The 23,633-nt window shown below is 46.0% G+C and overlaps 2 protein-coding genes across 2 annotated transcripts in view; both read left to right on the top strand.

The window, feature by feature from the left end:
- Positions 1-1,557: 1,557 nt before the first annotated feature.
- NEU2 (neuraminidase 2) lies at positions 1,558-9,037 on the top strand. Its single transcript, XM_082287721.1, has 3 exons — positions 1,558-1,645; positions 6,008-6,212; positions 7,929-9,037. Exons 2-3 carry the CDS (start codon positions 6,012-6,014, stop codon positions 8,865-8,867), a joined length of 1,140 nt encoding a protein of 379 aa, XP_082143847.1. The 5' UTR covers positions 1,558-1,645; positions 6,008-6,011; the 3' UTR covers positions 8,868-9,037.
- A 4,258-nt stretch (positions 9,038-13,295) lies between these two features.
- The window catches only part of INPP5D (inositol polyphosphate-5-phosphatase D), a gene marked incomplete at its 5' end in the record, with an annotated part of 54,980 nt that continues 44,642 nt past the window's right edge, over positions 13,296-23,633 (top strand). The window contains 2 exons of the mRNA XM_082288260.1: positions 13,296-13,429; positions 18,245-18,308. Of these exons, the coding sequence (XP_082144386.1) occupies positions 13,296-13,429; positions 18,245-18,308 (198 nt within the window). The remainder of the gene's footprint in view (positions 13,430-18,244; positions 18,309-23,633) is intronic.

The raw sequence follows: 23,633 nt of genomic DNA, 5'->3' as shown, positions 1-23,633 counted from the left end.
TCACTCACTAAATGTACCATCTCTTGTTTTCCTGCTAATTTCTTTTCACATATGCTCACGAGCATTAGCTTCTGAATTCTTTTCCTCAGCTTCCATTTGCAGCTATTGCCGTGTCTTTCCTAAGAGGTGGCACCCAAAACTGAACACAGTCCTCCAAATTCAAATGCTCCATTGTTCAGTATTCTATCATTATATTATCTTCTGCATTATTTTTATATCCTCTTATTAATGCACCCACACACCCCATTTGCATTTTTTAACCTTTTTAAAAACTTTTTCATTACAACAGTTATAAGGGCAATGAAGTAAGTGTGGAACAATAGAAGGGAAGATCTTGATCCTCCTCAGACCTGAACCTGTTTTAAACTTCAGTGGTGACACTGATTTTGATTTACACTGAAAGGAAAGAGGGAGGATCAGGCTGTGCCTGTCTACAGTGGGACATCCATTTTTGATCATTAATAAGGAACAGTTTTGTAAAACAGTTGCAGAACACAACATGTTGTTTGGGAAAAGCACTTTTTCTTTTATCAGAAAGGCCTGTGCTGTGGGCTGGAGGCTGAAGGGCAGTGCTGGAGCCTGGATGCTGGCAGTGGTGTTGGTGACTGCAGGGGAGCAGTGCAGGGTGCCCCTGATGATTGTGGGGCTGTCCTGCACAGGCACTGGGATTCACTCAGTTTAACCTCACAGCAGGACTAAGCAGCACATCCTTCATTTTAGGAGTAGTTTTAGCTACTCTAGACCGTTAGCTTCTGCACAGCCACATCTGATACTGATACTGCTCCTGGGGAGTGGGTCAAAGGCAGGGCACCCCAGCCAGCTGCAGGGGAATGTGTGGAATCTACTTAGAGAGGAAGAGATGATAAGGGGAGGTGGGAGGTGGCCAGAGGCAGAGCCACTTTGCCATGTGCATTCTGCCATCATAGCCCATGGAACCATTGCCACACTTGGGACTCCCACTGAGAAGAGATGGACATCAAGTTTTAAGCTGCAGCTGGAAAAAGTGATTTCTATTAAACAAATGAGTATTTATGAGTTGTCTGGCTGCAGAAGCCAAGGGTGTGACTCAGAAAAATCACCTGAATAACACTGCTGCTAGCCAGGGAGAAGAAAAAAGGTGAAGAAATCCATAAAGCAATCATTCATGTCTGGCTTTCTGGCAGACTGCACCTTAGCAGCCTCTTCAGTGTCTCTCTTCCTCCATTAATTGCTTCTGCTTTACTTGACTCTGGATTTTCTCCAGGAGCCACTGTTGAAAGGATCTGGTGGATATCAATGACATTGTCTCTGGAGGGACTTCTCCTCACACTGCCTGTTGTTTGATTCCACCTAAAGCAGTGAGATACAAATGTTCTCAGTCTTCTCTTGTATGCCCCAATTAAGGCAGTACTTTACTTGCCCAGTTAGGCAAGATTCGTAAACACGGGGTGTGGTTTTATGATGCAGCTAATTAGATCCAATGGCTAAGTGCCAGTCTGGGTGGTGACAGCAGCTTCATGCTCCTGTTCCAACTGCAGATTCTGCTGCTTGATGGACTCTTTCTGACGCAGTCCAGGACAATGACCTAGCAGAAACTGTTCACTTTTTTTTTTTTTTTTCTAGATTAGTTTTCTGCCAGTCTGACATCCTCTGATGGCTTGCCAAGGTAAGATGGGCATTCCTGCTGGAACAGGAAAGGATACAGGGTTGCTCAAGAGAAACAGAGTAATACAGAAGCATTACCTTAATTTCGTTGGTCACTTGATTGGTTGTAAATCCACACCTTTGCAATTCCCTATATGGCTTGCACAGGTCAGTCACAACTGCCATCAAATGAGGAGACTTTTCTTCCTCTTTTTTCATGACTAGCAAGATCTGTTCATAGGATTGTTATTCTCATTCTTTCAGTTCACTGCAAAGACAAGGAGTGTTAATGGCAGCAATGGAAACTCAGTAGAGAGGAGGGGAAAACAAGGGATGCAGAAAGAAATGGGATACTGCTGTCAATCTCTGTTGATGGGCACTTGCAACAGCTCCAGATGCTGCCTCTCAGCCAGCCAGGGCACAGCTGGGAGAAGGGGTACTGCTGTCCCCTTCTTCCTCAGGTGTGACCTTAGGCTTGTACTCTCCTCCCTGTTCCCCTGCTTGGCTCCCTCTAGTAGCTCCTTCCTTGCAGCTGCTGGGATAATTTGGCCTTGGAAAGCTCCCACAGAGGCTCTGGGAGCTGCACATGAATTCATCAGCATGTCATTCCTGAATCCCTGTCTGGGCGCCCCTGTGTTAACCCATTTCTTATCCAGAAAGAACATGTTGATGGATTGGAGGTGTGTGGAGCCAGAATGTCAGATTATCACAGCACCATTACCTGTTGGCTGTAACAATTTTGTGGGTTCTTTTGGCAAATTTTCCTACAGCTCAGTACTCTGAGAGAAAGCACTGGGAGTCCACATGCTGCAACCTAGAGGAACTTTGCCCTCCTCAGCACCAGGGGAGTAGAGGACCAAGAAATAAGACAGCATGCTGAACTGTATAGAGCCAACAGTTGTGCCACAGTGTGCCAACCCATGCAGGTAGAAATATGCTACTTAATTACTATGATAATGTAAAAGTGCTTCCCTATTGTTTGTCCGGCTCACATGGAACCACCCCTTATATGCAAAACAGGTTTGCTATTTAAATGTAAGCTTGTGTTTATATGCCAGCTGATAGCTTTTCCTGGGGATCCAAGACAGCTGACATCGCTGCCAACATAAATAATTTTGCAGGTTGGCGACTAGTTGGTAAGAGTGTGGTGAGCATCCCTTTTGTCTAATCCAATAGGAGTGCTTTTTGGTTCTGGTTTTTTTTTTCCCTTTTGACGTGACTTCCAGAAGACACAGAATAAAAAAGGTATTTCTTTTTCTTTTCTTTTCTTTTTCTCTTTTCATAACCATGGACATTGCTAGGAGCTAAAAAGGTAAATACAACATTTTGTGGGTTCAAGTAGGAATGCAGTTTGTGTATTCCTCCACCAAATATATTTTAAGAAAAATACTGCTGCTTCGTGTAACTCCTCTCTCCTGCTAAGAAAACCTCTACTTTAAGGCCCAGGAGCTACTGCCAAGCTGAGCCACAACAGTTTGAAAGCAGACCCTGATTGATTGTTTAGGAAAGCATGTACTGGGGAGCCAGAAAATCCCCTTGTAAATGTGGTAAGAAGTTTTTACCACAAGAGAAACTTTCTGTTTCTAGTGTGGTTAAAAGGTTTAGTTCAGCTGGCTGCTGGATTAAAGTAATTCCAGTTTTGTGTCTTTTTCAGTTTTGAATTCTGAACGTTTTAGTTTGTTTAAGGCTTGTTCGACAGTTCTTGCTGATAACATCTTTCTGACTTTACATTGAGGGTGATTTAGTAGACTAAATAAATGTGTGTTGCCTGGCTTGTTAAGAAATTCCATAGCCTGGATTTAGTGTGGGGTCTGGTCTAAGGTCGTAAGTAGGCTGGAGATGGAGCACTCTGATGCTGGGCTTTGGCAGAAACAGGCAGAGTCATGCTGCTTAGGAGGGAAGAAATCGTCCACGCAGCCATAATACCCACACTGTGTGTAGGGAGTGTATGTAAAAATGTATGCTCACACGTATCTCTGTTTAGTCTCTGGATAGATGGAAATGTCACTTGATTCTAGTATTTTCCTTGCTTATAGTTGCTGTGTCCAGAAACCTCAGGCTTGTTTCTATGGCAGCTATTCCCAGTTCAGCTATTTCCTCAATCCCCATTTGACAAAAAGTGGAAGATGTTGTGACACTCAAAGTGAGCGTGTCACAGAGGCGCTGAGAGTGTGGGCAGAGCTGTGTGCAGGTGACAGGCTCACATGGGAGGGACTCGTGTGCAGCAGGCTGCAGCACAGCCTCCCGTGGCACAGGTCTCTTGGCTTTCCATCAAGGACTTCGTGGGCCAGCCCAGATCTCTCTCTCTCTCCTTTTCTTCCTCTCATTTATTTTTTTTTCCTTTCTTTTCCTTCCCTGTTGCCCTGCTCTGAAGCAGGACTGCAAGATCAGGATGGCATCATGAGCAGGAACGCTAGGGAACCTGTGCTGCACTAGACAGGCTGACTAATCTCCCTTTAAATAGTCTGGAAGCACTCTGGTGAGTTTCAGTTTCAGAGCCATAAATAGCCAGATCCATGCTGGTAAGTAGCAAACAGCACAGTTATTTGTTCTAGGAAGGTCTTCCTATTTCCTTCATGTTATTGCATGGGTAGCTGTAATCCTGTTCTGGTAACACTCTGTACAGTAGCGGTGCTGCTGCCTTTCCTCACACTGCTGTATCTTCTGCTACAGTGAGGAGGGAGCAGCTGCTCCTGGGAGATAGAATTCTCTCTGCAGTGGCTTTGGATTGGAGTGGCAGTGGAGCTGTTGCTTGCTGTGGTCTGTACAGCTGGATTTAGCTAGAGCAGTCCAGTTCAGACCCTTCTGAGCAGTGCTGTGAGTTCAAAAATCTCACTGATATTTATAGCACCTGGAAGGTGAAAGCAAGGAATATTTGAATACTTGCTGCCTAGCTATGGATCTGGATAGAGTGGAATGTATGGTCCTCTGAGCTAGCTAGCCTTGTGCTTCAGACTTGTCTAGAGGATAAACTCAATTTATCTGTGTTGTCCTAAGTCAGAAATAAACACTGTAAAAAAAAAAATTATTGGCCAAGTCTATGTTAGTTAGGATGGCTAATAAAATCTTCTTAAAGATGGAAGAGTGCAAACTATTCTCCAGGTAGGTGCATGTACTCTGAAGCTGCCTCCATACCTGGTCCTGAATTATCAAGGCAGCCTTCAAGAACATCAGGAGCTGGTCCATGTCTAGTAGCTGCTATAGTGCTTTCCAAGATTTAGGTAAATAGGAGAATCCTCAACGAAGAGTGCAGCAAGTACTGCCTCAGCGAGGTAGGAGGCATTTGCATTTCTTACTCATAGTGTATTGTCATCTTCTTCCTGCCATCCTACCCACTCAGTGCGTCAGAGATCTAAGGCTTGATTTTTTAATATTTATTTTTCTTTTTTTCTTCCCCGCCTTCTCTGCTGAGCAAGGGATATCCAGGCCTTCAGTTTCTGGTGCATCATGTGAGAATTTTTTTTTTCCCTTTTATATTTTTCTCTTTTTTTTCTTTCTTATTTTTTCCCCCATCTGCTGAGACATAATTCCCTCAATCTACTGGTTTTTTTTACTGGGGTGAGTTGGGTCACTAGAGAGGCTTGGTGCAAGAGGACAGAGGGTCAAGTAGATCTGAGGAGAGGAAGAGAGGCTGTGTGGGGCATAGCACAGAGCAGTTACACAGAGGCAGCTTCCCTAAATTCTCCTTCATGTTTGCTTTCCTTCATAACATTGCTTTTAAATAATTGTAAAGAGGACAAGGTTTCTGCCTGGTCAGAAGTTCCACCCAAAGTGATGTGACACCATTCAGGCTGTTCTTTGATCTTATGGAAGGAGGGGTGTTCTTTTCCTTTTCTTACTCATGCTCAGTGCTTACCATCCTCAAACTGGGGCACAGCTGGGGCCAGGGATTTCCCCAGTGTGTCATTTATATGGGATTTTAAACTCATATTTGGGAAAGCAGAAGTTCTGTGCCAGGTTTTGGATATAACATCAACAGAGACAGTAATGGTCTTCTGAGGGAAAGTACTACAATGTCTTATTATCAATAGTCTTCTGAATTACAGAGTAAACAAAACAAAAACCCAGCCTGGGTACATTTAATTAAAAAGACAAAGCAAAGCACAGCTTTTTCATTAACTGGATTTGGTGTAGTTGCCTTGCAACACTCCAGTCAGACCAACCAGACTGTTCCTGGGGTAAGTTTGGCCTGAGTTCCAGCTACTATGCTATGCATAGGTTCTCTTTGAAAAAAGCAGAAGCAAAAGACAAAGCTGAAAGTAGCAGAAAGTATGTTTCAATGGAGGACAGGTCCCACTGAGCAGAGAGAGCAAAAAGCAGTGGAATCTGCCCCATCACACTTCGCTGGGTCAAAATGCAGTGTGCTTTGTCCTCTTCCCTTTAGCACAATGGCTGCATTCCCTGTCTTGGAGCAAGAAACGTTATTCCGGAACAGTTCCTGGAGCTATCGAATTCCAGCCCTGCTCTACCTGCCGCGGTTCAGCATGATCCTGGCCTTTGCTGAGGAACGAGAGGACCTGGTGGATGAACATGCCAAGCTGATAGCCATGCGCAGAGGCGTGTATGACCCAGCCACGCAGCACGTTCAGGTACCAGTGCAGGGAGGAAGCAGCAGGCACTGCCCCCTGTTCTGCCCACCTGCCCCAAATGAGTTGAATGTAATTGCCCTCTTGCTGTAGGGACCAGACAGCTTCTCCTCCCCAGGTACAGGAGACAAATCTGCCTATAAATAATGCATGTCTCGTAATGACTGCTGGGATTCAACCCTGTGGGCAGCTTTTGGGGGGACTAAAGTGGAGTAGATATTCTAGGGGTGGCTTTGACCCCTCATTGCGGAGCTGGGGATGCAGATACAGAGATGGGACGAAAGTCCTGTTGTAGCAGGAAAAATGCGGCAGAGAGGCAGAAATGCCTCAAGGAAGAGGAAGAAATGCCACAAGGACGGGGAGGAGTAAATTAGTGATCAGTGACTATTCTTTTTTTTTTCTAATTCATCATCTTAGGACTAATTTCTAGTTTAAAAAACAATTGAGAATAGCTAGTCTCCTCATGCAAAAAAAGTGTCTGGTTTGTTGGTGCCAGTGAATTGGCTACCTTATTAACCTACCAGTTATTATTAACAGTTATGCTGCTGGGTGGCTGGGGGTGGTGGAAACTCTAGTTATAATATATTTTTGCATATGCAAAGTCATTAATGTCTTGGGGGGAAAAAAAAGTAATTCTATTTTTCTATTCCAAACCATCATTGGTTGTCTTAGATTATAGGCTCTTAAGAGCTGGAGTCTGTCTAGCAGAAGTAGCCTCTGAGCCCACCTGCAGTGTCATAGCGTTCAAGTAACACCTCGTGTAACTCCCTGTAATTCAGTTAGTGGGGGTCAGTTGGTCATAAACTTAGTAATTTGTGTTCACATGCTAGAGTTTCTTAAAATGGAAATATTAAATATTCAATAAACGTTAATATTAGTTGGATAGGAAAAGATAAGATACGAACAAAAAGGCTAATCAGAAAATCAGGGTAGAAAAGCTAATTAATAGAATCTTACTGGAAACTACTGCTTTGTTTACCAAGCCAGTAACACTATGCAGTCATAGTTTTCTAATTGCAGTGTTAATGTTAGAAACATGATTGTGTTATGTGCTATTCATTTGAAGAAAACAGGGCTTGGTGGGTAGTTATACCAGCTCTGTGACCTATTTTCCGAGTCAGACAGCTCAGGGTCCAAATCTCCACACCAGAGCCATGCAATCAGCCCTAGCAAGGTGCCTCAGTGTAGGCTGGGATGCCCATTCACCTACTGATCAAAGTGGAAGAATAGGAGCCTGAATGAAAAGGAATTTGTTATCATCCAGGATGTTTGAAAAGGCCTCGGGTTTCTCTGTGACCTCCTAAAAAACATTGACACAGCACAGTGTCTGTTCTAGCACACTGACTACTGGGCATGTCTGTGTGCCATATATATATTTGTGAGGATTTCTGAAAATTCAGCTGCTGTAGCTTTTTAAAGGGTGTCATCAGCCACCAGCTGCATCAAGATACAGAGCCATCAGTTCCTCAGGGAGTAGTAATTGAAAAGGACATAACCCACCTGCCTGGTGAAATGTACATGCTTTGTCATCTAAATAATTTTCACTTGCCTTTGGCAATGCCAGATTATTGTCTTCCCATTTCTTGCTCTATCCATTATTCTGTTTCTGTTCTTCCCATGCTCTTCTGTAGCTTTTATACAGGCATCCTTGCACTATAACGTGGGTCTCTTTGTAACAGTGTGTTCCATTCTTGTCTCCCTTCCCACGGGCCCTGGCAGTGGAATAGGATGGAGACCCTTGTCAGTGCACAGCTGGAAGGCCACCGATCTATGAACCCCTGCCCGGTATATGATGAGGTCTCGGGGAAACTCATCTTGTTCTTCATAGCTGTCCCAGGAAAGATCTCTGAGCAGCATCAGCTGAGGACAAAGATCAACCTGGTGCGTCTCTGCTATGTCACTAGCATGGACCAAGGACGCACCTGGAGCACTGCCCAGGATGTCACCGACAGAACCATCAGGAACGAGTACAAAAACTGGGCCACGTTTGCGGTGGGGCCGGGTCATGGATTACAATTGCGCAATGAGGCCCGGAGCCTCGTGATTCCTGCTTATGCCTATCGTATCTTGGACCCCAAGCAACACCCCACCCCTCATGCCTTCTGCTTCATCAGCTCTGACCACGGGACAACATGGGAGATGGGGAACTTTGTGGGGGAGGAGAGCGCGGTGGAGTGCCAGGTAGCAGAGCTGCACACCTGTGGCAGAAAGGTCCTTTACTGCAATGCAAGGAGCAGCAGGGGAGCCAGGATCCAGGCTGTCAGCTACAACCACGGGCTGGACTTCGAGGGAGGCCAGCGGGTTGAAATGCTAATAGAACCTCCCTCTGGGTGCCATGGAAGTGTTACTGCCTTTCCACCTCCCCCAGATGCCAAATGTCAAGATAGTTGGTTACTCTATGCTCATCCTACAGACCCAAGGGGTCGAAAAGATTTAGGAATTTACCTCAACAAAAGCCCTTTAAATCCAGCACACTGGACAAAACCCAGCATACTCTTCAAGGGCCTGTGTGCTTATTCAGATCTGCAGTACATGGGTGTTGGGCCCGACGGCTCACCTTTGTTCTCCTGCCTCTTTGAATATGGGACCCACAGACAATGTGAAGAGATGATTTTTGTCATCTTCACCTTGAAGCAAGCCTTTCCCTCAGAACACTGACTCTCAAGCCTTTCCACCAGTATCACTCTGAAAAACATCTTTGCTGATGCTTTTCACTGTCATTTCTCGTCCTTCAGCAAAAGAGTTTTTGTACTCCTGCTGCACGCACAGTTTGGTGTTGGCTTGTTGTGTCTGTAGATTGTGAAGTCTATTAAACATACCACAACTTATTGTTTTCTATTGCCTGTTCTCCCTTTTTGCCTTTCCCTTTGGCTGCCTTTTTACACATCACGTGTCCAAAACAAGTGTGAGCTTTGTATAGGGCTTCTCACCTTGAGGTCTCTGATGGACTTCCTCAGGAACATGTGTGCTGACAGTGCAGGGACTGCGAGGGAACAGATGGCAGCAGGGTTATGCGGAGTGGTATTTAGTAAGTTGTGGAGAAAGTTCTAGAGAGGACACTGGGATTACTACCCTATATTTGCTGTCATCTTCTTCAGGAAACTGCTTTGGCTCTGGTAAGGAGCATTGCTTCTTGCAACCAGTGTAGGAATGCTGGCACCTCTAATTTCCAGTGCTTTCTGTCTCCTTATTTCAGCAAGGCTGTGTGATGCATTGCTCTTGGGATATTCCTTGCCCACTTCTTCAGTGCATTTGGGGCTGCCTTGCTGAGTTCCCAGGCACCCCAGGGGCTTCTGTCTAACTTAACCTTCTCCTTACTTCATGTGCTGTGTTTCCTTGGTTACTCGCTCTTTTGCTTACATGCATTGAGAAGCTGCAGTTTCCCATGTGTAAGGAAACCACAGCCTTGTGTGCTCTGCCTGCTCCCTCTCCCTGGGCAGTGACAGTAGGAGTCATTGAGGACACCGGGACCCTTCGATGTTGGGGGACAGAGCAAGTGGCAAAACCGGCATTTTGCCTATATGGGGACTGCAGGATCAGGACAGGTCTGCAGAGGGAGCTCCCAATTTAGAGTCAGGAGGGGAGGTGCTTGCTGGTCTTTCTAACACAAGTGCCAGTGATCCACATAGCAACTCTCTTACCATTGACTACCCCATGTCTTGTTATTACAGAGTATTATTGGCTTATGAGGCCCTATGTCAAACAAATAACATTGCCCCATTTCCAACAAAAAAGCACCAATGTGAGAGGAAGGAGACCTGACCAAGACCAGAGTGGCATAAAACACTCAAGCTGGAAGGCTTTCCAACGTAGACAGATTTTCAGAAGATTTCTGAAGGAAACAGCTCTAGTTTTGGTGAGAGAGACTCTATTCTACTACTGTACATTGTGATTTGAAAGGAGCCATTATACAGTGACTAGACAAGGGACAGACCAGAAACTAAGGGCTGCCAGGGGAGACCCATCAGAGCAGATGGAGCTAGGGAAGTGTTACCCATGCCTCCAGACAAAATTCTGCATGTGAACCAGTCTGTGCTTGTTTCCTGTGTGCTGTATCCTGCATGTGTGCACATGTTCAATGACTGCAAGGAAAATATATTTGTTTGCCCTCTTGGTGAAGAAAAACACCTGATTTCCAGAGGTCTCTCAGAACATGTTCCTTTTGGTGAACACTGGCAAGTCCCATAGGATCCTTTGCAGTGTCACTGCTCAGGTCTGCGAGTCTCTGCTTGCACAGACTTGTGCAGGCTTGCTCCTGCCCTTGCCTTTTACTCCTGACAGCTTTCATGGGTGGTGGGAAAAGAGGCCCTGACTTTCCTCACTATCCAGATTTGTTTCAGGGCACCTGGATGCTGCAGATACCAAGGGAGTGAAGGGATCTCATGACCTTCACAGACACACCTGTAACTTGTGAAGCCTTTCCCAAGCAGCAGGGCAGTAACATGCTGGGCTGGAGTAGCAGAGTGGATCCAGTAGCCAGTACTTTGTGGGTATTACTCATATGCTCTTTAGATGTAGGCCAGAGTCTAAATAACCTTTGTGGCCAACAGCCTGTCACTGATGCCTAATGAGGGAATGGTATATTTAGACTTCAGCAAAGCTAACTGCTGCCCTATAGACCTAACCTCCTCATCAGGTACTATGGAATACTTTAGTTTCATGACATGGAAAGGCATGCTTAAGTTTTTATCTGGCCACGCCTGGCAGTTCCCATGCTGATGCAGTGCACAGGCTGAATATAGGTGGGGGGGTTGGGTGACCACTGTACATCTTGAATGATGCCACGGACAGTATTTATTTACTGGTCTGGAGAGGCTTGTGGCTGGACACCCATCTGGTACAGTACTACCTGGACATCTATAGAAAAACCAGTTTACATAAAGTGTCTATTGTAGTGTCTTGGAGATATTATTCCAAGCTAACAAGTCATTAGGGATCACAGAGCTGTTTATATTGGGGGATTTGGATTCACCTTTTGAACAGCTGCAGCTGAAACTGTGCTTTCTTTTAGGACCAAGAAATACTCACAGGAACCAGCCTGCACATTCAATTGCCACAATCATCACTTATATTTGGATCCCTTCCCCTTGTTTTTGTCTCCAAGTCAAGGAGTAGTGTGTGCCTGGACAAGGGATTTGAAGGAAATAGCAGAAACTTGCTAAAAACCTATGTTGGTGGTGGGGGGGATAGGAGCTAAGTATGCAGCTAATTAGTCTCAGATGTCTAATGAGAGCTTGTACCTGTTACCTGGTGTTAGTGTGCAGAAGATCAGGAGAAGCTCTCCAAACAGTTTCATTCTAACAAAACTCATTTTGTGAGCAGCTCTGTCCACTCTGCATCCAGATACATGTCTGTTGCATGGAGAGCACTGGGAGGTCAAGCAGTGGTTGACATTCAGAGCTATTCTGCTTCCTGCTGCAGCTGTGCTCCAGAGAAGCTACAGGAGGTACCAGAAATCCCAAGGAGTTGGTGCAGGTGAGGTTAGCAGTGCACTGCGACCTGGCAGGGCTGTCAGAGCAGCTGCACGGTGCCTTTGCCATACGCAGATTCTCATTTTTGTTGGGAGAACAGAGTTTGTAACCACTCTGCAGCTTATAACTACTGTCCACTGGCAGAGCCACTTCATGGCATTCAGTGTCTGACTCTATTTAGGCACCTGAATCCATAGGAGTTTGCAAAAGGCCTGTGTGGATGTTGGTGGAGCTGAAGGCCAGGTTCAGCTGAGCTAATTTTGGTGTGCAGACAGCGCTTGCTCTGCATGGACAGGAAGCCCTGCACAGTGCAGTTCTGCTCGTCTAGCAGGGCCCTGTTCTGGCCACACAGCTTTGGGCTGCTGCTGCCCACAGTTTCATCTCAGTGCAGAGGTTAAACTGGACTGCAGACCAAGCCTCTGCATAACTGAAAGCAGCAAGAAGGCTTGCAGGGATGGATACTGGGTTGTGCTGGTTCACTCTCCCTCTCCACACCCACACATTCTAGCCTCCCCCTGTGCAGTGACAGTCTGTTCTCTCCTGCCTTGCTGTCCATGTGGTGTACAGCATAGCACTTCATGCATGGTCCAGGTACTGTGGTTCCAGTGCTTCTCCTGGCTCTGGGAACCATAGGGCTAGCCTTTCCTCTGCCTCTGGACTTTGAGGTGCAGCTCAGCTGCTGCTTTCAGGTATAGCTCAAATGTGGATGTGCAGAGAGCAGAGTGGTTGGAGATACAGGATAGGCAACCAAATTTGCCGTGCAGGCAGTGGCCCTGCAGGAATGTCCCGGCATTGCCCACAACATGTCTTGGAGATGCAGCACTAAGCATGCCACACAGCATAGCTGAGGGACAGATGTACAGACAAAGAAAAGGGAAGTGAAAGCTCCGGTTCTTCCCTCTCTGACGCAGATTGCCAGACACGGCTTTGCTCTATCCCACCTTTGGGGATTTAGAGTAGGAAAGATCTTTGAGTCCATCTCACAGCAGATGAGAGGGAGCTTTGGTCACAAATCCCCAGCGCGAATCAGCCTTTCAGTCTGCTTCTGTGCATGGAGAAGTAGTAATTTTATTTTTTTGAGTTCTTTGAAGTCCCCTCCTCACACCTAGCTAGATATGAGGACTAGTCAAGGCAGGAATGGGGCAGTCGGTGCTATGTATCCTAATGCATGGTGTGTTTCTGATCAGAGGTTTATCTACTCCCCACGGAGACCTGTAGTGGGTAAGGCAGGCAGGAAAAAGATGAAAACTCAAAGGATCTGGCAGGAGATCGTAAATAGGACAGCAGGCCACCAAAGCCTGGGGGACTGAATCTGTGAGGGAGCAGAAGAGATCACCAGCTGGGACACAAAGCGGGAGGGAAAGGCAGGGAACATGGACTTGCTAGTGACTTCAGCTGCAGCATGAAGAGGGAGAATGGGGGCTGCAGGGATATGTCACACTCACTCTCTGAGCTGTTTGAGTTGAGGAAGTTGTCCGTGGCTGAGTTTCCTTTCCCTCTCTGTGCTATTGAAACAGGAAGCTGGTGAGCTGAAGCTGGCTGATCGTTATACACAGACACACAGGCGGCTCTGGCAGCTCCTGTGCTGGCATTCAGGTTTCCTCCAGCTCCAGCAATGGATCAGTGCTGGTACCACGGCAACATCACTCGTTCCAGAGCTGAAGACCTGCTCTCCAAAGTAGGCAAGGATGGCAGCTTCCTTGTGAGGGCCAGTGAGTCAATTGCCTCGGCATATGCGCTCTGCGTGCTGTAAGTACAGCGTTCACCGCGCCCTCAGCCCACACTACTGTCCCTGCTGGGCAGGGGTCACCCCTGCCCCCTCCCCAGCACAGAGGCAAACAGGCGCTGTACTCACCGGGAACGTGCAGCCCTCATCAGAGCATGGCTGGTTTCACCTGACTGGGCCATGGGGTGGGGAAGGGTTAGGGGCCAGGCTGAATAAACCCATAGCTATGTACTGCTTTACTGCTCACGCTGCTCTTGCCCCTGATTCAAAAGGAGAGATGGTCAAAGGCACTGCTGCTGCGCTCTGAAAGAAAATAACTTGAACTTCTGGAGCGTCTTAACAACTTGGGTCAAGTATTTCTCTTTAGTGACCCCAGTCCCAAGCCTGGTACCTCCCAGGCACTTTTCTTGCCTGTGTATGTTTGAGCTCCCTGCTTGTACCGTGTTGCATTCAGCAAAAGGCTTTAAACAGTTCCTGGAGCTGTGCACAGTATACCCAGCACAGCAGTGATTCCACCTGCATCATTAATGTGGCTCATGGGGTAAACGTTTCATGTGGGAAGTAGGGAGAGAAGTGCTGGCAGCCCTGATCCCCCCATTCTGGGTTAGGTCAGGGACCAGAGAGCAAGGCCTCCTGCCCTGGGTTTGAGAGGGGCAGGTATTATTCCTGGAGGCAGGAGAGCAGGGGTGAGAGGAGACTGAAGTCACTAGGTAAAATCTGAGACATTTGACCTTGCATTACAGAGAGATCAGACAGTTGCTCCTTGCTTAGGAGAGATCAAGAGAGCCTTTGTGGGACCCTGTCAGATACTCTTTGCTGCCACTGTGCAGCAGATCAATGAAACTCATTTCATCTTTACCCCACATTACATTACAAGCAGGTTTCTCATTTTCTCAAAGTATATTTCTTGTAGTGGTGAAGCTGGTGCTGCTGTTTATAACTCTGTGCTAACTGCTTTTCTCTGAGGTCAGATTCTGGTGACAGCACTGTAACTGCCCCGGGGGCGTAGATGTTGGCCTGCCAGAGAGTGGTGGCTGGGGAGTGGGTGTGTTCACAAGGTGCAGAGAGCCTCGGTGCCTGCCTGTTAAGGTACTTGTAACAATACAGGGATGAGTTTTGTCTCTCTGGAGGGAGCAGAGAAAGAAGGACAGGGGCATATGAATAGCCAATACTAGCAGGAGGGAGGAGAGACAATCCTGTAACATGGGCTGAGGGCCGGAGTGGTCAGTCAGGGAACAATTTACTAGAACAGACTGTTGCTTCCATTGAGTGATTTTAGTATTACCCCATTGGTTTGACTTGTAACCAGTATGTACACAAAATATTTTCACTGAGTGATGGTGGGGATTATAGAAAGGGAAGGTGCTGCAAAAATGCCTACTAACATGCATTTGCATAAATTTTTCCATTGTAAATATTTATGCAGCCAGCTTTGAAAGCCTTTTGTGACTTGGGAGACATGGGATGAGGAAATAGAAACAATATAATGACCATGAGTTTCTGAACCGGGAGCCAAAGGTTATGTTCTTAAATCCATTCTGAGGTAGCTAATATGAATGGCTTGATTAAAGAATTGGGGAGCACCCAGCCTTGCCAGCCAAGAACAGCTGGGTCAGAGGTGCGAAGGGCTGGCATTAATTACAGTCTGGGAAATGTCTCACAGACTGCTGTCAAACAATCCAACAAGCTTTCAGCTTATGCTGGTTTGCAGTTAGTTTGTGGAGAAGTGGTGAATAAGTCTTTCCCTCTGAATGTCATCTCCACAAAATGGGCACCTTTGCTGAAGCTAAAAACTTCCTCAGAGATGTATCAGTTTCAGCTGTGCTATTGACTGGAAGGTGTTTGAAGTCTGGGCTCTTCAGTTACTTCTGTTTAAAAAATAGGAGATGATGAATGGGAGAGTGGGGAATTGAAAGGCTGACTGCAAATTGTTTCCACAAAAGAGAATTATGTTGAAAAAGAGAAAGGTCAGCTATGTATAGATATGGAAAACAAAAAACCATGAAATTTGCTCTGAAAAAGAACTGTCATATTCTACAAAGCTCTAATATTTATTGGGCAGATCAATCAAGATCCAGAAGAAGTATTTATTATTCTAATATCATAGAATGAAATAATGATTTCATTGAAAAGCTGCTTTAGAAAAACAGGGTTTGTATAAATATAGACAAGTAGAGGAGGTGTATTTGCAGGGCCTTTTAAGAGTACCTTGACTCCTTTTCTGAAACTTAGAGCAGCAGCATTTAGACGGTGAAAGGCTGGGGAATGCTCCTCCCCCTGCACTGCTGTCCCCTGCTCTGGTCACATTACCCCATAAAAGGCAAGAAGCAAAACCCTTTTCCTCCTCCTTTCTCTGTGCCTAAATAATTTGATCTGTGAGTTTATTGACAAGAAATGGGCTCTTTTACGCACCTGGAGGGGAATGCCCGAATCCTGAAATCCAAAAGAGCCTGCTTAGTGTTCTCTGCACCTGAACTGGTACCATTCCTCCAGGGGATCTTCTGTTGGCAGTTCATCCATGAATGGCTGCAGGACTAACATCACTTCTAGAGGTGACACTCAAGGACCAGCTGCAGCTTTGGGACCCCTCTAAGAGGACCCTGCCTGTGAGATGCCCTTTCCAACACCATGCCTCTCTCATGGTGCACTTGGCACCAGGCCTAGCACAGCAGCCCTGTTTAGTGCTCCAGACACTCCCAATATGCACATCATCACCTGTGCATAAAAACATACAGCAGGAGAGGAAAGAGAAAATGCCAGCCTTGTCACACTGTTTCCTCCTCTGGTTGGTTGAGAAGACAGGGAGATGACAAGTACTTGGAGACTTGTTAAAACTGAGGCTGATGTTTTATGTACCCTCCACATGGACAGCCTGAACAATGGTTGAGCAATTCTGAACTCAACCCAGCTTTTAAGGGGGACCTGGAACGTGGCGATAACTGGGACTGCATAACTAGACAGTCAGGATGCTGAGGAGAGAAAACCTAAGGGTGAAAAATGGAGTAAGAATCACAGTCTTCTCCATCCACACACACTAAATTAGGGGACTGGCAAGGAGGATTCCTGGTTTTGATCCTAGGAAGTGCTCCTCCCTTCTCCTGTCTCACCCAGCTGCCCTTCTTTTATTGTTCTTATACTGATCTTACTTGTCCTCAGCTTAAACCTCTTCACAAGCATTACGACAGCAGCCCTGTAAGGTCTTTGTGATGGAGCACTTTCTGTGAAGGCCACATGAGGGTCCTCTTGTGAGCAAGAGCAATTGAGCTGCTTCATTTATCAGTTTCATAATCTCCACATACACAAATTGTCTCTCATCAGCTGCATGAGCAATTCTGCTTAGCCCTGTTTGCATATCAGCAGGAGGAAATGGTGTAAGAGAGCTGCATTGACACATAAAAACAAACCCCATACCCTTCCTTGGGGCATATCCTCACCTGGCACCGATTGCCTGGGATTGGTGAAATTAGCAGTGCTGTAGCTGCCCTACAGTTGGGGATCATGTCTGTGACTTCCAGCTCTGTACCAGATGTGTGAGTGAATAGATGCCTGTGAAACGAGCTCTGGAAACAGCTGGAATTCTTCTGTGTCCTTTGCATTAATGCTAATGCCTTTGCATTAATGTTCATGTGGATAAATCCTCCAGACACCCTGGAAAGACTCAGCTATGATCTATGAGGAATTTATTTTCATTTCCAATGTCTCTTTGTGACTCCTCGTGTAACGCTGCCTGAAATCCTGGCAGTCTCCTCTCTCCTGCATGGAGTGATTCTGAAAGGCATATGATGAATAGACTCACATCAGAACTCTAAGAGAGATTAGGATGTTTATTGATTTGCCTGATCTCCCCAGCTGGGAGGCTGACCTCAGCCCACATTTTGTGACAATTCCACAGGTAGTGCAGTGTTTCTGTTACAATAAAGGAAGTGTGGATTCTGTTCTTCCTTTTGAGAAAGAAGGGGTTGAACCAGCACCTTTTGCTGGCTCAAAGCGATATTGTATCTTTTAAGTGCTTTGCAGATGACTTAAAAGATTTGATCAATCTGTTGTTGTGAGAAAGGTAAAAATATATTTTATAGTCAATACTTCTTGGGTGAGCTGCACAAAGCTCTGCAGCTGCTGAGGAAGGTCAAGCTTACGGCACTGTTCAGGTTTCCCTTGGGCTCCCATGCATTGATGTGACCCTCTACTGGGCACAAGACTCCTCCATCCCCCCTTAAATAAGAATCTAATTGAATTTAGCTGGGACAAAATACTTGTTGTGGGTGCTCTACAGATGCACATGTACAGTGTGCATCCACACCAAGATGGTGAGATGGGTTTTCATTTTAGGATTTGTAGATAAAAATGTGCCTGGCAATCAGCTGTTGTACTGTAATTTAGCTGAAATATATGATCTGCTTTTTCCAATACAAGTCAATGCACTGGCCCTTCAGTTTACTCATTTATTGCTGATGATTTTGGCCCTTTGCCTTTCGGATTTCTGCTTTTTCATTCCTTCCTGAGAGGCCCGCTCTACTGACAACTAGAGCTACTTGGTGTTTTCTCTCTTTCCGGCCAGAAGAAGAGTGGAATAACTCCCTCTGAGCTAATGCTGGTATCACTTTCTGCAGTGACATCTGCAAGCAGATGTTCGTGTTTCACTGACCAGGAACACTTCAGGTTTGTGTTAGTCCACAGACTCCAGGGAAAGAAAGAAAGAAAGAAATGTTTAAAACCCTTGTGCATGAAGCAATCTATGTGTCTCAGGATTTTCCAACGTCTTTTCTCATGGGGAGGGATGCCATAGTGAGATTCCTTTCTGGACATGGTCTAACCACATCACCTGTGGTCTGTTCCAGGTACCGGAATTGCGTTTATACCTACCGAATTCTGCCCGATAAAGAAAATAAGCTGATTGTCCAGGTAAGCCATCTCTGTACTATTTGGTCCCACAAAAATGTACTTGAGAACTGCTGGTTTTCAAAGTAATTCTAACACCAACAGAAAAAGGATATAAGGAATTAAACTAATGTCAGGCCACCACAGTGCTGGTCTCCAGGCCACTGCTGTGGAGATTTCAGTGTCCAGTCTGGTCCATAGCTGTGGCCATTGGCACACTCCTTAACACACATGCCTTCAATTCAGTGGCACAGCCAGGTTTTATGTAACTGAGAAGCTCAGCACATGGAATTACTTTTCCTTTGAAGCCAGCTTCTTATCAATACATCATGGATCTCTTAAATCCAAAACTGCAGCACAGTTGCCTACACCCAGAGAATGTAAATTGAGTTCTCATCTCAGGATCCAGAAAGTACCAAGACTGAGGGCAGGAGTTTCAGATGTTCTGTTTATTCCTATTTTGATTTAGGAGCCTAAATGAGCCACTTCCCCTTCCTGTGCCACCCTCTCAGCCCACTTTTTTCTAAAATATAAATCATGAAACTTGGGGTGGGGAGGCAGGCATGGTCTCCTACAGCCCCAAGAACTGGGCATGTGTTTACTGGGCAACAGTGGGGGCTGCAGCCAACTCATGCTCTTGGCACAGTCAGTGCTGCATGGGCATTCCCTGCTAAATGGAAGAATGGAAATGCCCATGCCACCCAGTCTGCCTTGCTATTCAGAGTGGGTCTACAATCATTCCTTCCCATTTCAGATGACAACTAGCTTCCCACACTAGAAATCAGATTTCTACCAACTTCATGAGCAGCTTACACGTCTCCCATGCACCATGTTATTTGTGTATTTCCTCATGTGCTTTGGAGTTATCAGTGTTTCTTTGAGATCTGCACTAAGAGGCAGCATATCTGAAACAAGAGTCCTGAGTTAGTGAGAACAGCTAAGTGCTGGCAGCTTGCTTTCAGCTGTGGGTGTTGGTAAGAATGGTGGATTGTGTGTCCTGGGTGCACACATCCAGCTTGGCTTCTTCAAGATCCTCTTTTGGGTAGCTCGGGCTGTTTTCAAGAGCTCCACTCAGGTGCAGCTCTGCACAGACACAGCTGTATTGCCACCAAGGCTAATTCCAAGCTCTTGGTGCTGTACTCCAGAGGACTGTGTGCCCAGAGCCAGCCACCATGGCCCTGTCGTCCTTGACAGCTGGATTGCCCAGAGCCATTGAGAGTCCTCTGCCTTACTTGCACTTCTGTTTCTGAGGAGGAACTGCCAGCAGGAGTCTATGATGGACTTGATCTGGGTCTGTAGTGTTACTATGGCACGTCACCAGAGTTCATCCCTCTTCCTGGAGCACTGAGTGACACTGTGCAGAGGAACCTGTGCAGGCTCAGCCGGGTGCAAGCCTGGGACCAATAACTTGCTGTTCCACCTGGCTCCACACACTGTGCTGCAGGCTCTTTGTAGTGATACTTGATATCCCCCCATCTTCTGATATATCCCAACCAGTCTGTCCTAAAGAGTGTGTTTTGGTGCATTATGCTGGTGTGATGATGTGGTGGTGGTAAGAGCCCAGAAGGTGATATGGTGTTTATCATTTTTGACAGTACCCAGATCAGCTGCAGAGATCAGGGTCTCACTGTGCCAGAGAGCTCACAGATGAAGCCCCACAGGCAGGGACAGTGCTGGGGGATACCTGAAGCCCAGGCAATGGGCACAACTATGTATGTCCCACACCAGCTTGGTGGCAGGGCTGGCATGGGACCCCCGGCACTGCTAATGGTGTCCTTGCTCTCTGCACTGGCAGCAGTATGATGAATGGAACTTGTGGAACCCTAATTCTGAATAACTTTGGGGTATTCGTTTGACAGCTGCTTTGTCTTTTGCAAAACAAGCGCAGAAATGATCCTATGTTGGGTTTTCCCCTGTGAGAGAGGAAGAAAGGCAGGCCAGAGGGTATCTGCAAAGGCAGCCAAACAGCCCTACACTTTGTCCCTCCGTGCCCTGGCCTGTCCCCTCCTCATCTCTCAGCTGCCCCGCTGGCAGATGGTGTGAGCAGCCTGTTCTAGCAGGACACAGATGCTATGAGTGACAGGAGAGTTTGAAACCTGAGCAGAGAGCAATGTGCCTGTGTACACCAACTCTCCAGAGAGTGCTGGGCCACAGGCTGCTTCCAGCACCTGCCAGTGAAGGTCTGTGCAGAGAGTTCTGTGTTACAGCCCAGGAAGATGCAAGTTGCACTTCCCAGTTTGTACTGGATCCGTGATTGTTTCTGCTGTGACAAAGGGCCTGTTTTCATATACAACTCTTGTCTGCAGATCAGAACACTGCAGCCACAGGAAATCTGTGTTTCTCTCTGGTGTAAAAATGGGCAGCTCTCATGCTGGATCAAGGTTTATGAACAAGCAATTTTTAAGGTTTGCTTGGGCCCCATGTTGTGATTGCGAGGGATTTCTCTTGTTCCTGTGTCATGGAATGCAGAGGGGCTGTGGCGGAATACCTTTGTGAGCTGGGTTGCCAGGAGCTGTAGGTTGAATATCAGGAGGAGGCTAAATAAAGTGTGTTGTTAACTCATGTTTTGAAGACACAACACCTCCTGCTTTGTGCTGCCTTATTCCAGTTCTGTGGGAGAGGCAGAAGAAGGGGGCTGGCTTCTTCTGGCAAGAGAAGGATGCAGTGAGAGTTGTAATTCAGGCTCAGAGGAAAAGCAGTCCTGTGTGCTTGGCTGCTGCTCTTGGTACAGTGTTCCAGCTGGGCCAGACTTTTTTTTGGTTGCTTGTCTATTGATTTTTGGATAAAACAAAAACTACTTCATGTGTATTAAAAGATCAGATTTTTGAAAAGATTTCTTCTTTGCAAGGATGTAAAAGCTGTTGAATAGGATGGAATGCTGACATTTTTTAAAAATCCCATTAAAAAAGGAAAGGGTCTACTAATCCTATGGAACTAGATCAGGTGATAAATTAATACAGTAGTCAGTAGATGCTTCTCATTTCTGGGTTTATAAAAATTATATAGGAAAGATTCAATACTCAATCCTGAGATTAGCCTGTGTTAGTTACAATATGAGCCCTGATTGTCAATGTGACCTTTTTTTTTTTTACCTGCACAGTGCTTCTTCCTGAAAAAAGGGCTGTCTTCCTGCCCAGATCTGGGCTGTTGTCTGTCAAGAATTTTTCTTGATGACAGCAGGTTCAGAAGATCTGTCATATCACAGCTACACACACAGCACATGTGATATGACAGCTCTCCCTCTGCCACTCTATGGAGTTTTTTCACCCTTAAAGCTGCAAGTTGCATCACTTTTTTGTTAAGTCTTGGAGAGTACATTTCATTTTTCTCTTTTTAATTAGAGCCTGGTCCCACCCTAGTGGAATGATAGTGTCATTATTTTTGCATGGTTAAATTAACTGTTCAAGAACAGGTGGCAGAAAGGGAGGTACACATTTTTGCATGCAAAGGTGCACTTTTGCATTCAGGCTGAAGAAAAAAATATTTGCATATGTCCTTCCAGTGTTTTGTGGCATGGCTTGTGATCTGCCATTGGGATTCTACATCTGCAGCAGCTCTGCAGCAGTTAGCATGGTTGGGAATCTCTCTTGCATGCTATATCTGGAATTCATCTGGTGTCCTCCCATACTGAGCTGTAGAGGTCACTGTCACAGGCTGTTTTCTTTAAACACAAATAGAATTTTTGCCTTTCTTTTCTGATGAATTTTCTCCTTTCATTACTTGAGACTTCAGAATATATGTGAAGAAAGCATGGCTTGGATGAATCAAACTTGCATCCTGCTGATGAAAACATATTTAAGGAAGGAGGGTAGGGGTAATGAAAACCCCTTGAAATACAGGATCTGTAACAGCAAGTAGAGATCTTTAGGCTGAGAACAATTAGTCATCAAGATATCTCTGCCAGTCTGCAGACTCTTGCTGTAGTAAGAGAGAACAGGAAGAGAGAAAAAAACACAGTTACACAGAGATCCAGGAGGAGGGGCAGGAGGCTGGAAAAAACTGCCCCTGAGTGAGCTCAGCTGCTGCCTGCCTGTGGGCAAGTCACAGCTGGGGTGCTTCACTTCCTTCTCTGTGAGAACAAATATGATTTTCCCTTGCTCCAGCGGGGAGACATAATTAATGTGTAGTTACTGAGTGTTTGGGGATTAGCTGAATGTAATCATGTTTGTGCAAAGAGGGGTGAAGCAGCAAAGGAGTCCTTGGACATCACAGGATCAAACTAAGCACCGGAGACAAACTAAAGACACTAAAATTGTCTTTTTTAACTAGGCATCTATGGTCAGTTCTTGCCATCCAGATTCACAGAAGATACAACTTTCCTGTGCTGTCACTGAAAGCATCTCATTTATTCAACTGGCTGTTTGAATGGTCAGTATGACCCTCATTACTGGCCACTCTGCATTCCTTATGACCTTAACATCCCCTCAACAAATGGGGAACTTGGCCCAGTCAAGGATTGGGTTACCAAAAATAATTTTAAACATCTGTCCCTGGCTGACCTTAGCAGGATCAGAGGATCTGTGTGATACATCAGTATTCATCCCCCCTCATTTTGGACATGCACTCAAAGCTGTCACGTAGTCAAAGCTGAGTTGTATCTGCAGTCAGCAGGAAAGAAATCAGTTTCTCATCTGGGTGGGCTAATCTGTCCTTGGCAGGTCCTGTCTCTGTTGCCTAAAGATAACCCCCTTAAACTGCCAAATTTGGCAGGCTGCAGTCGGGTGAGGATATTCACTGTACAATTGACTCTTATTCCATGTGACAAGGCTCTGAGGTCAAGGGCTGCTGTTGAAAACCTGTGATACTGCCCTAGCCTAATGCTTTACCCTCTATTGCCTTTATATACTTCACCTTCAAAGGGTCACTGCCAAGAGTATAACCTGCCTCATGAGTGAGGATGCTTGAAAGGTGCTGAGAAGGAACAAGACACTGGCCTTGGCGGGTCAGTGACTACGGATTGGAACAGGGTAGTGTGGACTTTGATGTCTCTTGATTTCTGGTGCATCTCAAACAGGAATTCACATCTCATGTTAGCTGCTGATGCAGTGAAATCAATAATTTTTCAGGGGCAGCTAGATTGTATCTTACGTTCTGCTTGTAGTCTGCCAGATAACACTTCATAGGTAATTTGTAGGATCAAGCACTGGCCTCGTGCCACTGTGTGTGAAGGCTGGGGGAGATATCCTGATGGACAGATGGCAACACTGCACAAACAGGGCTGGCACCAAAGATGTCCTTTGTAAAAGCCACTGAGAGAGTGAACCTAGTAGTTACAGGAGCAGCTTTGGCTTGTGGATAAAGGTGGAGTCTCCTTAAGAAACTGGGACACCTGCAAAGCAGCCTTTTGGT

The sequence above is a fragment of the Coloeus monedula genome, assembly GCF_965178545.1.
Source record: "Coloeus monedula genome assembly, chromosome: 10".
In the NCBI taxonomy this organism is placed as follows: Eukaryota; Metazoa; Chordata; class Aves; order Passeriformes; family Corvidae; genus Coloeus; species Coloeus monedula.
The sequence above is the reverse complement of the archived record's forward strand: the minus strand, read 5'-3'. Positions and strand labels throughout refer to the sequence as shown.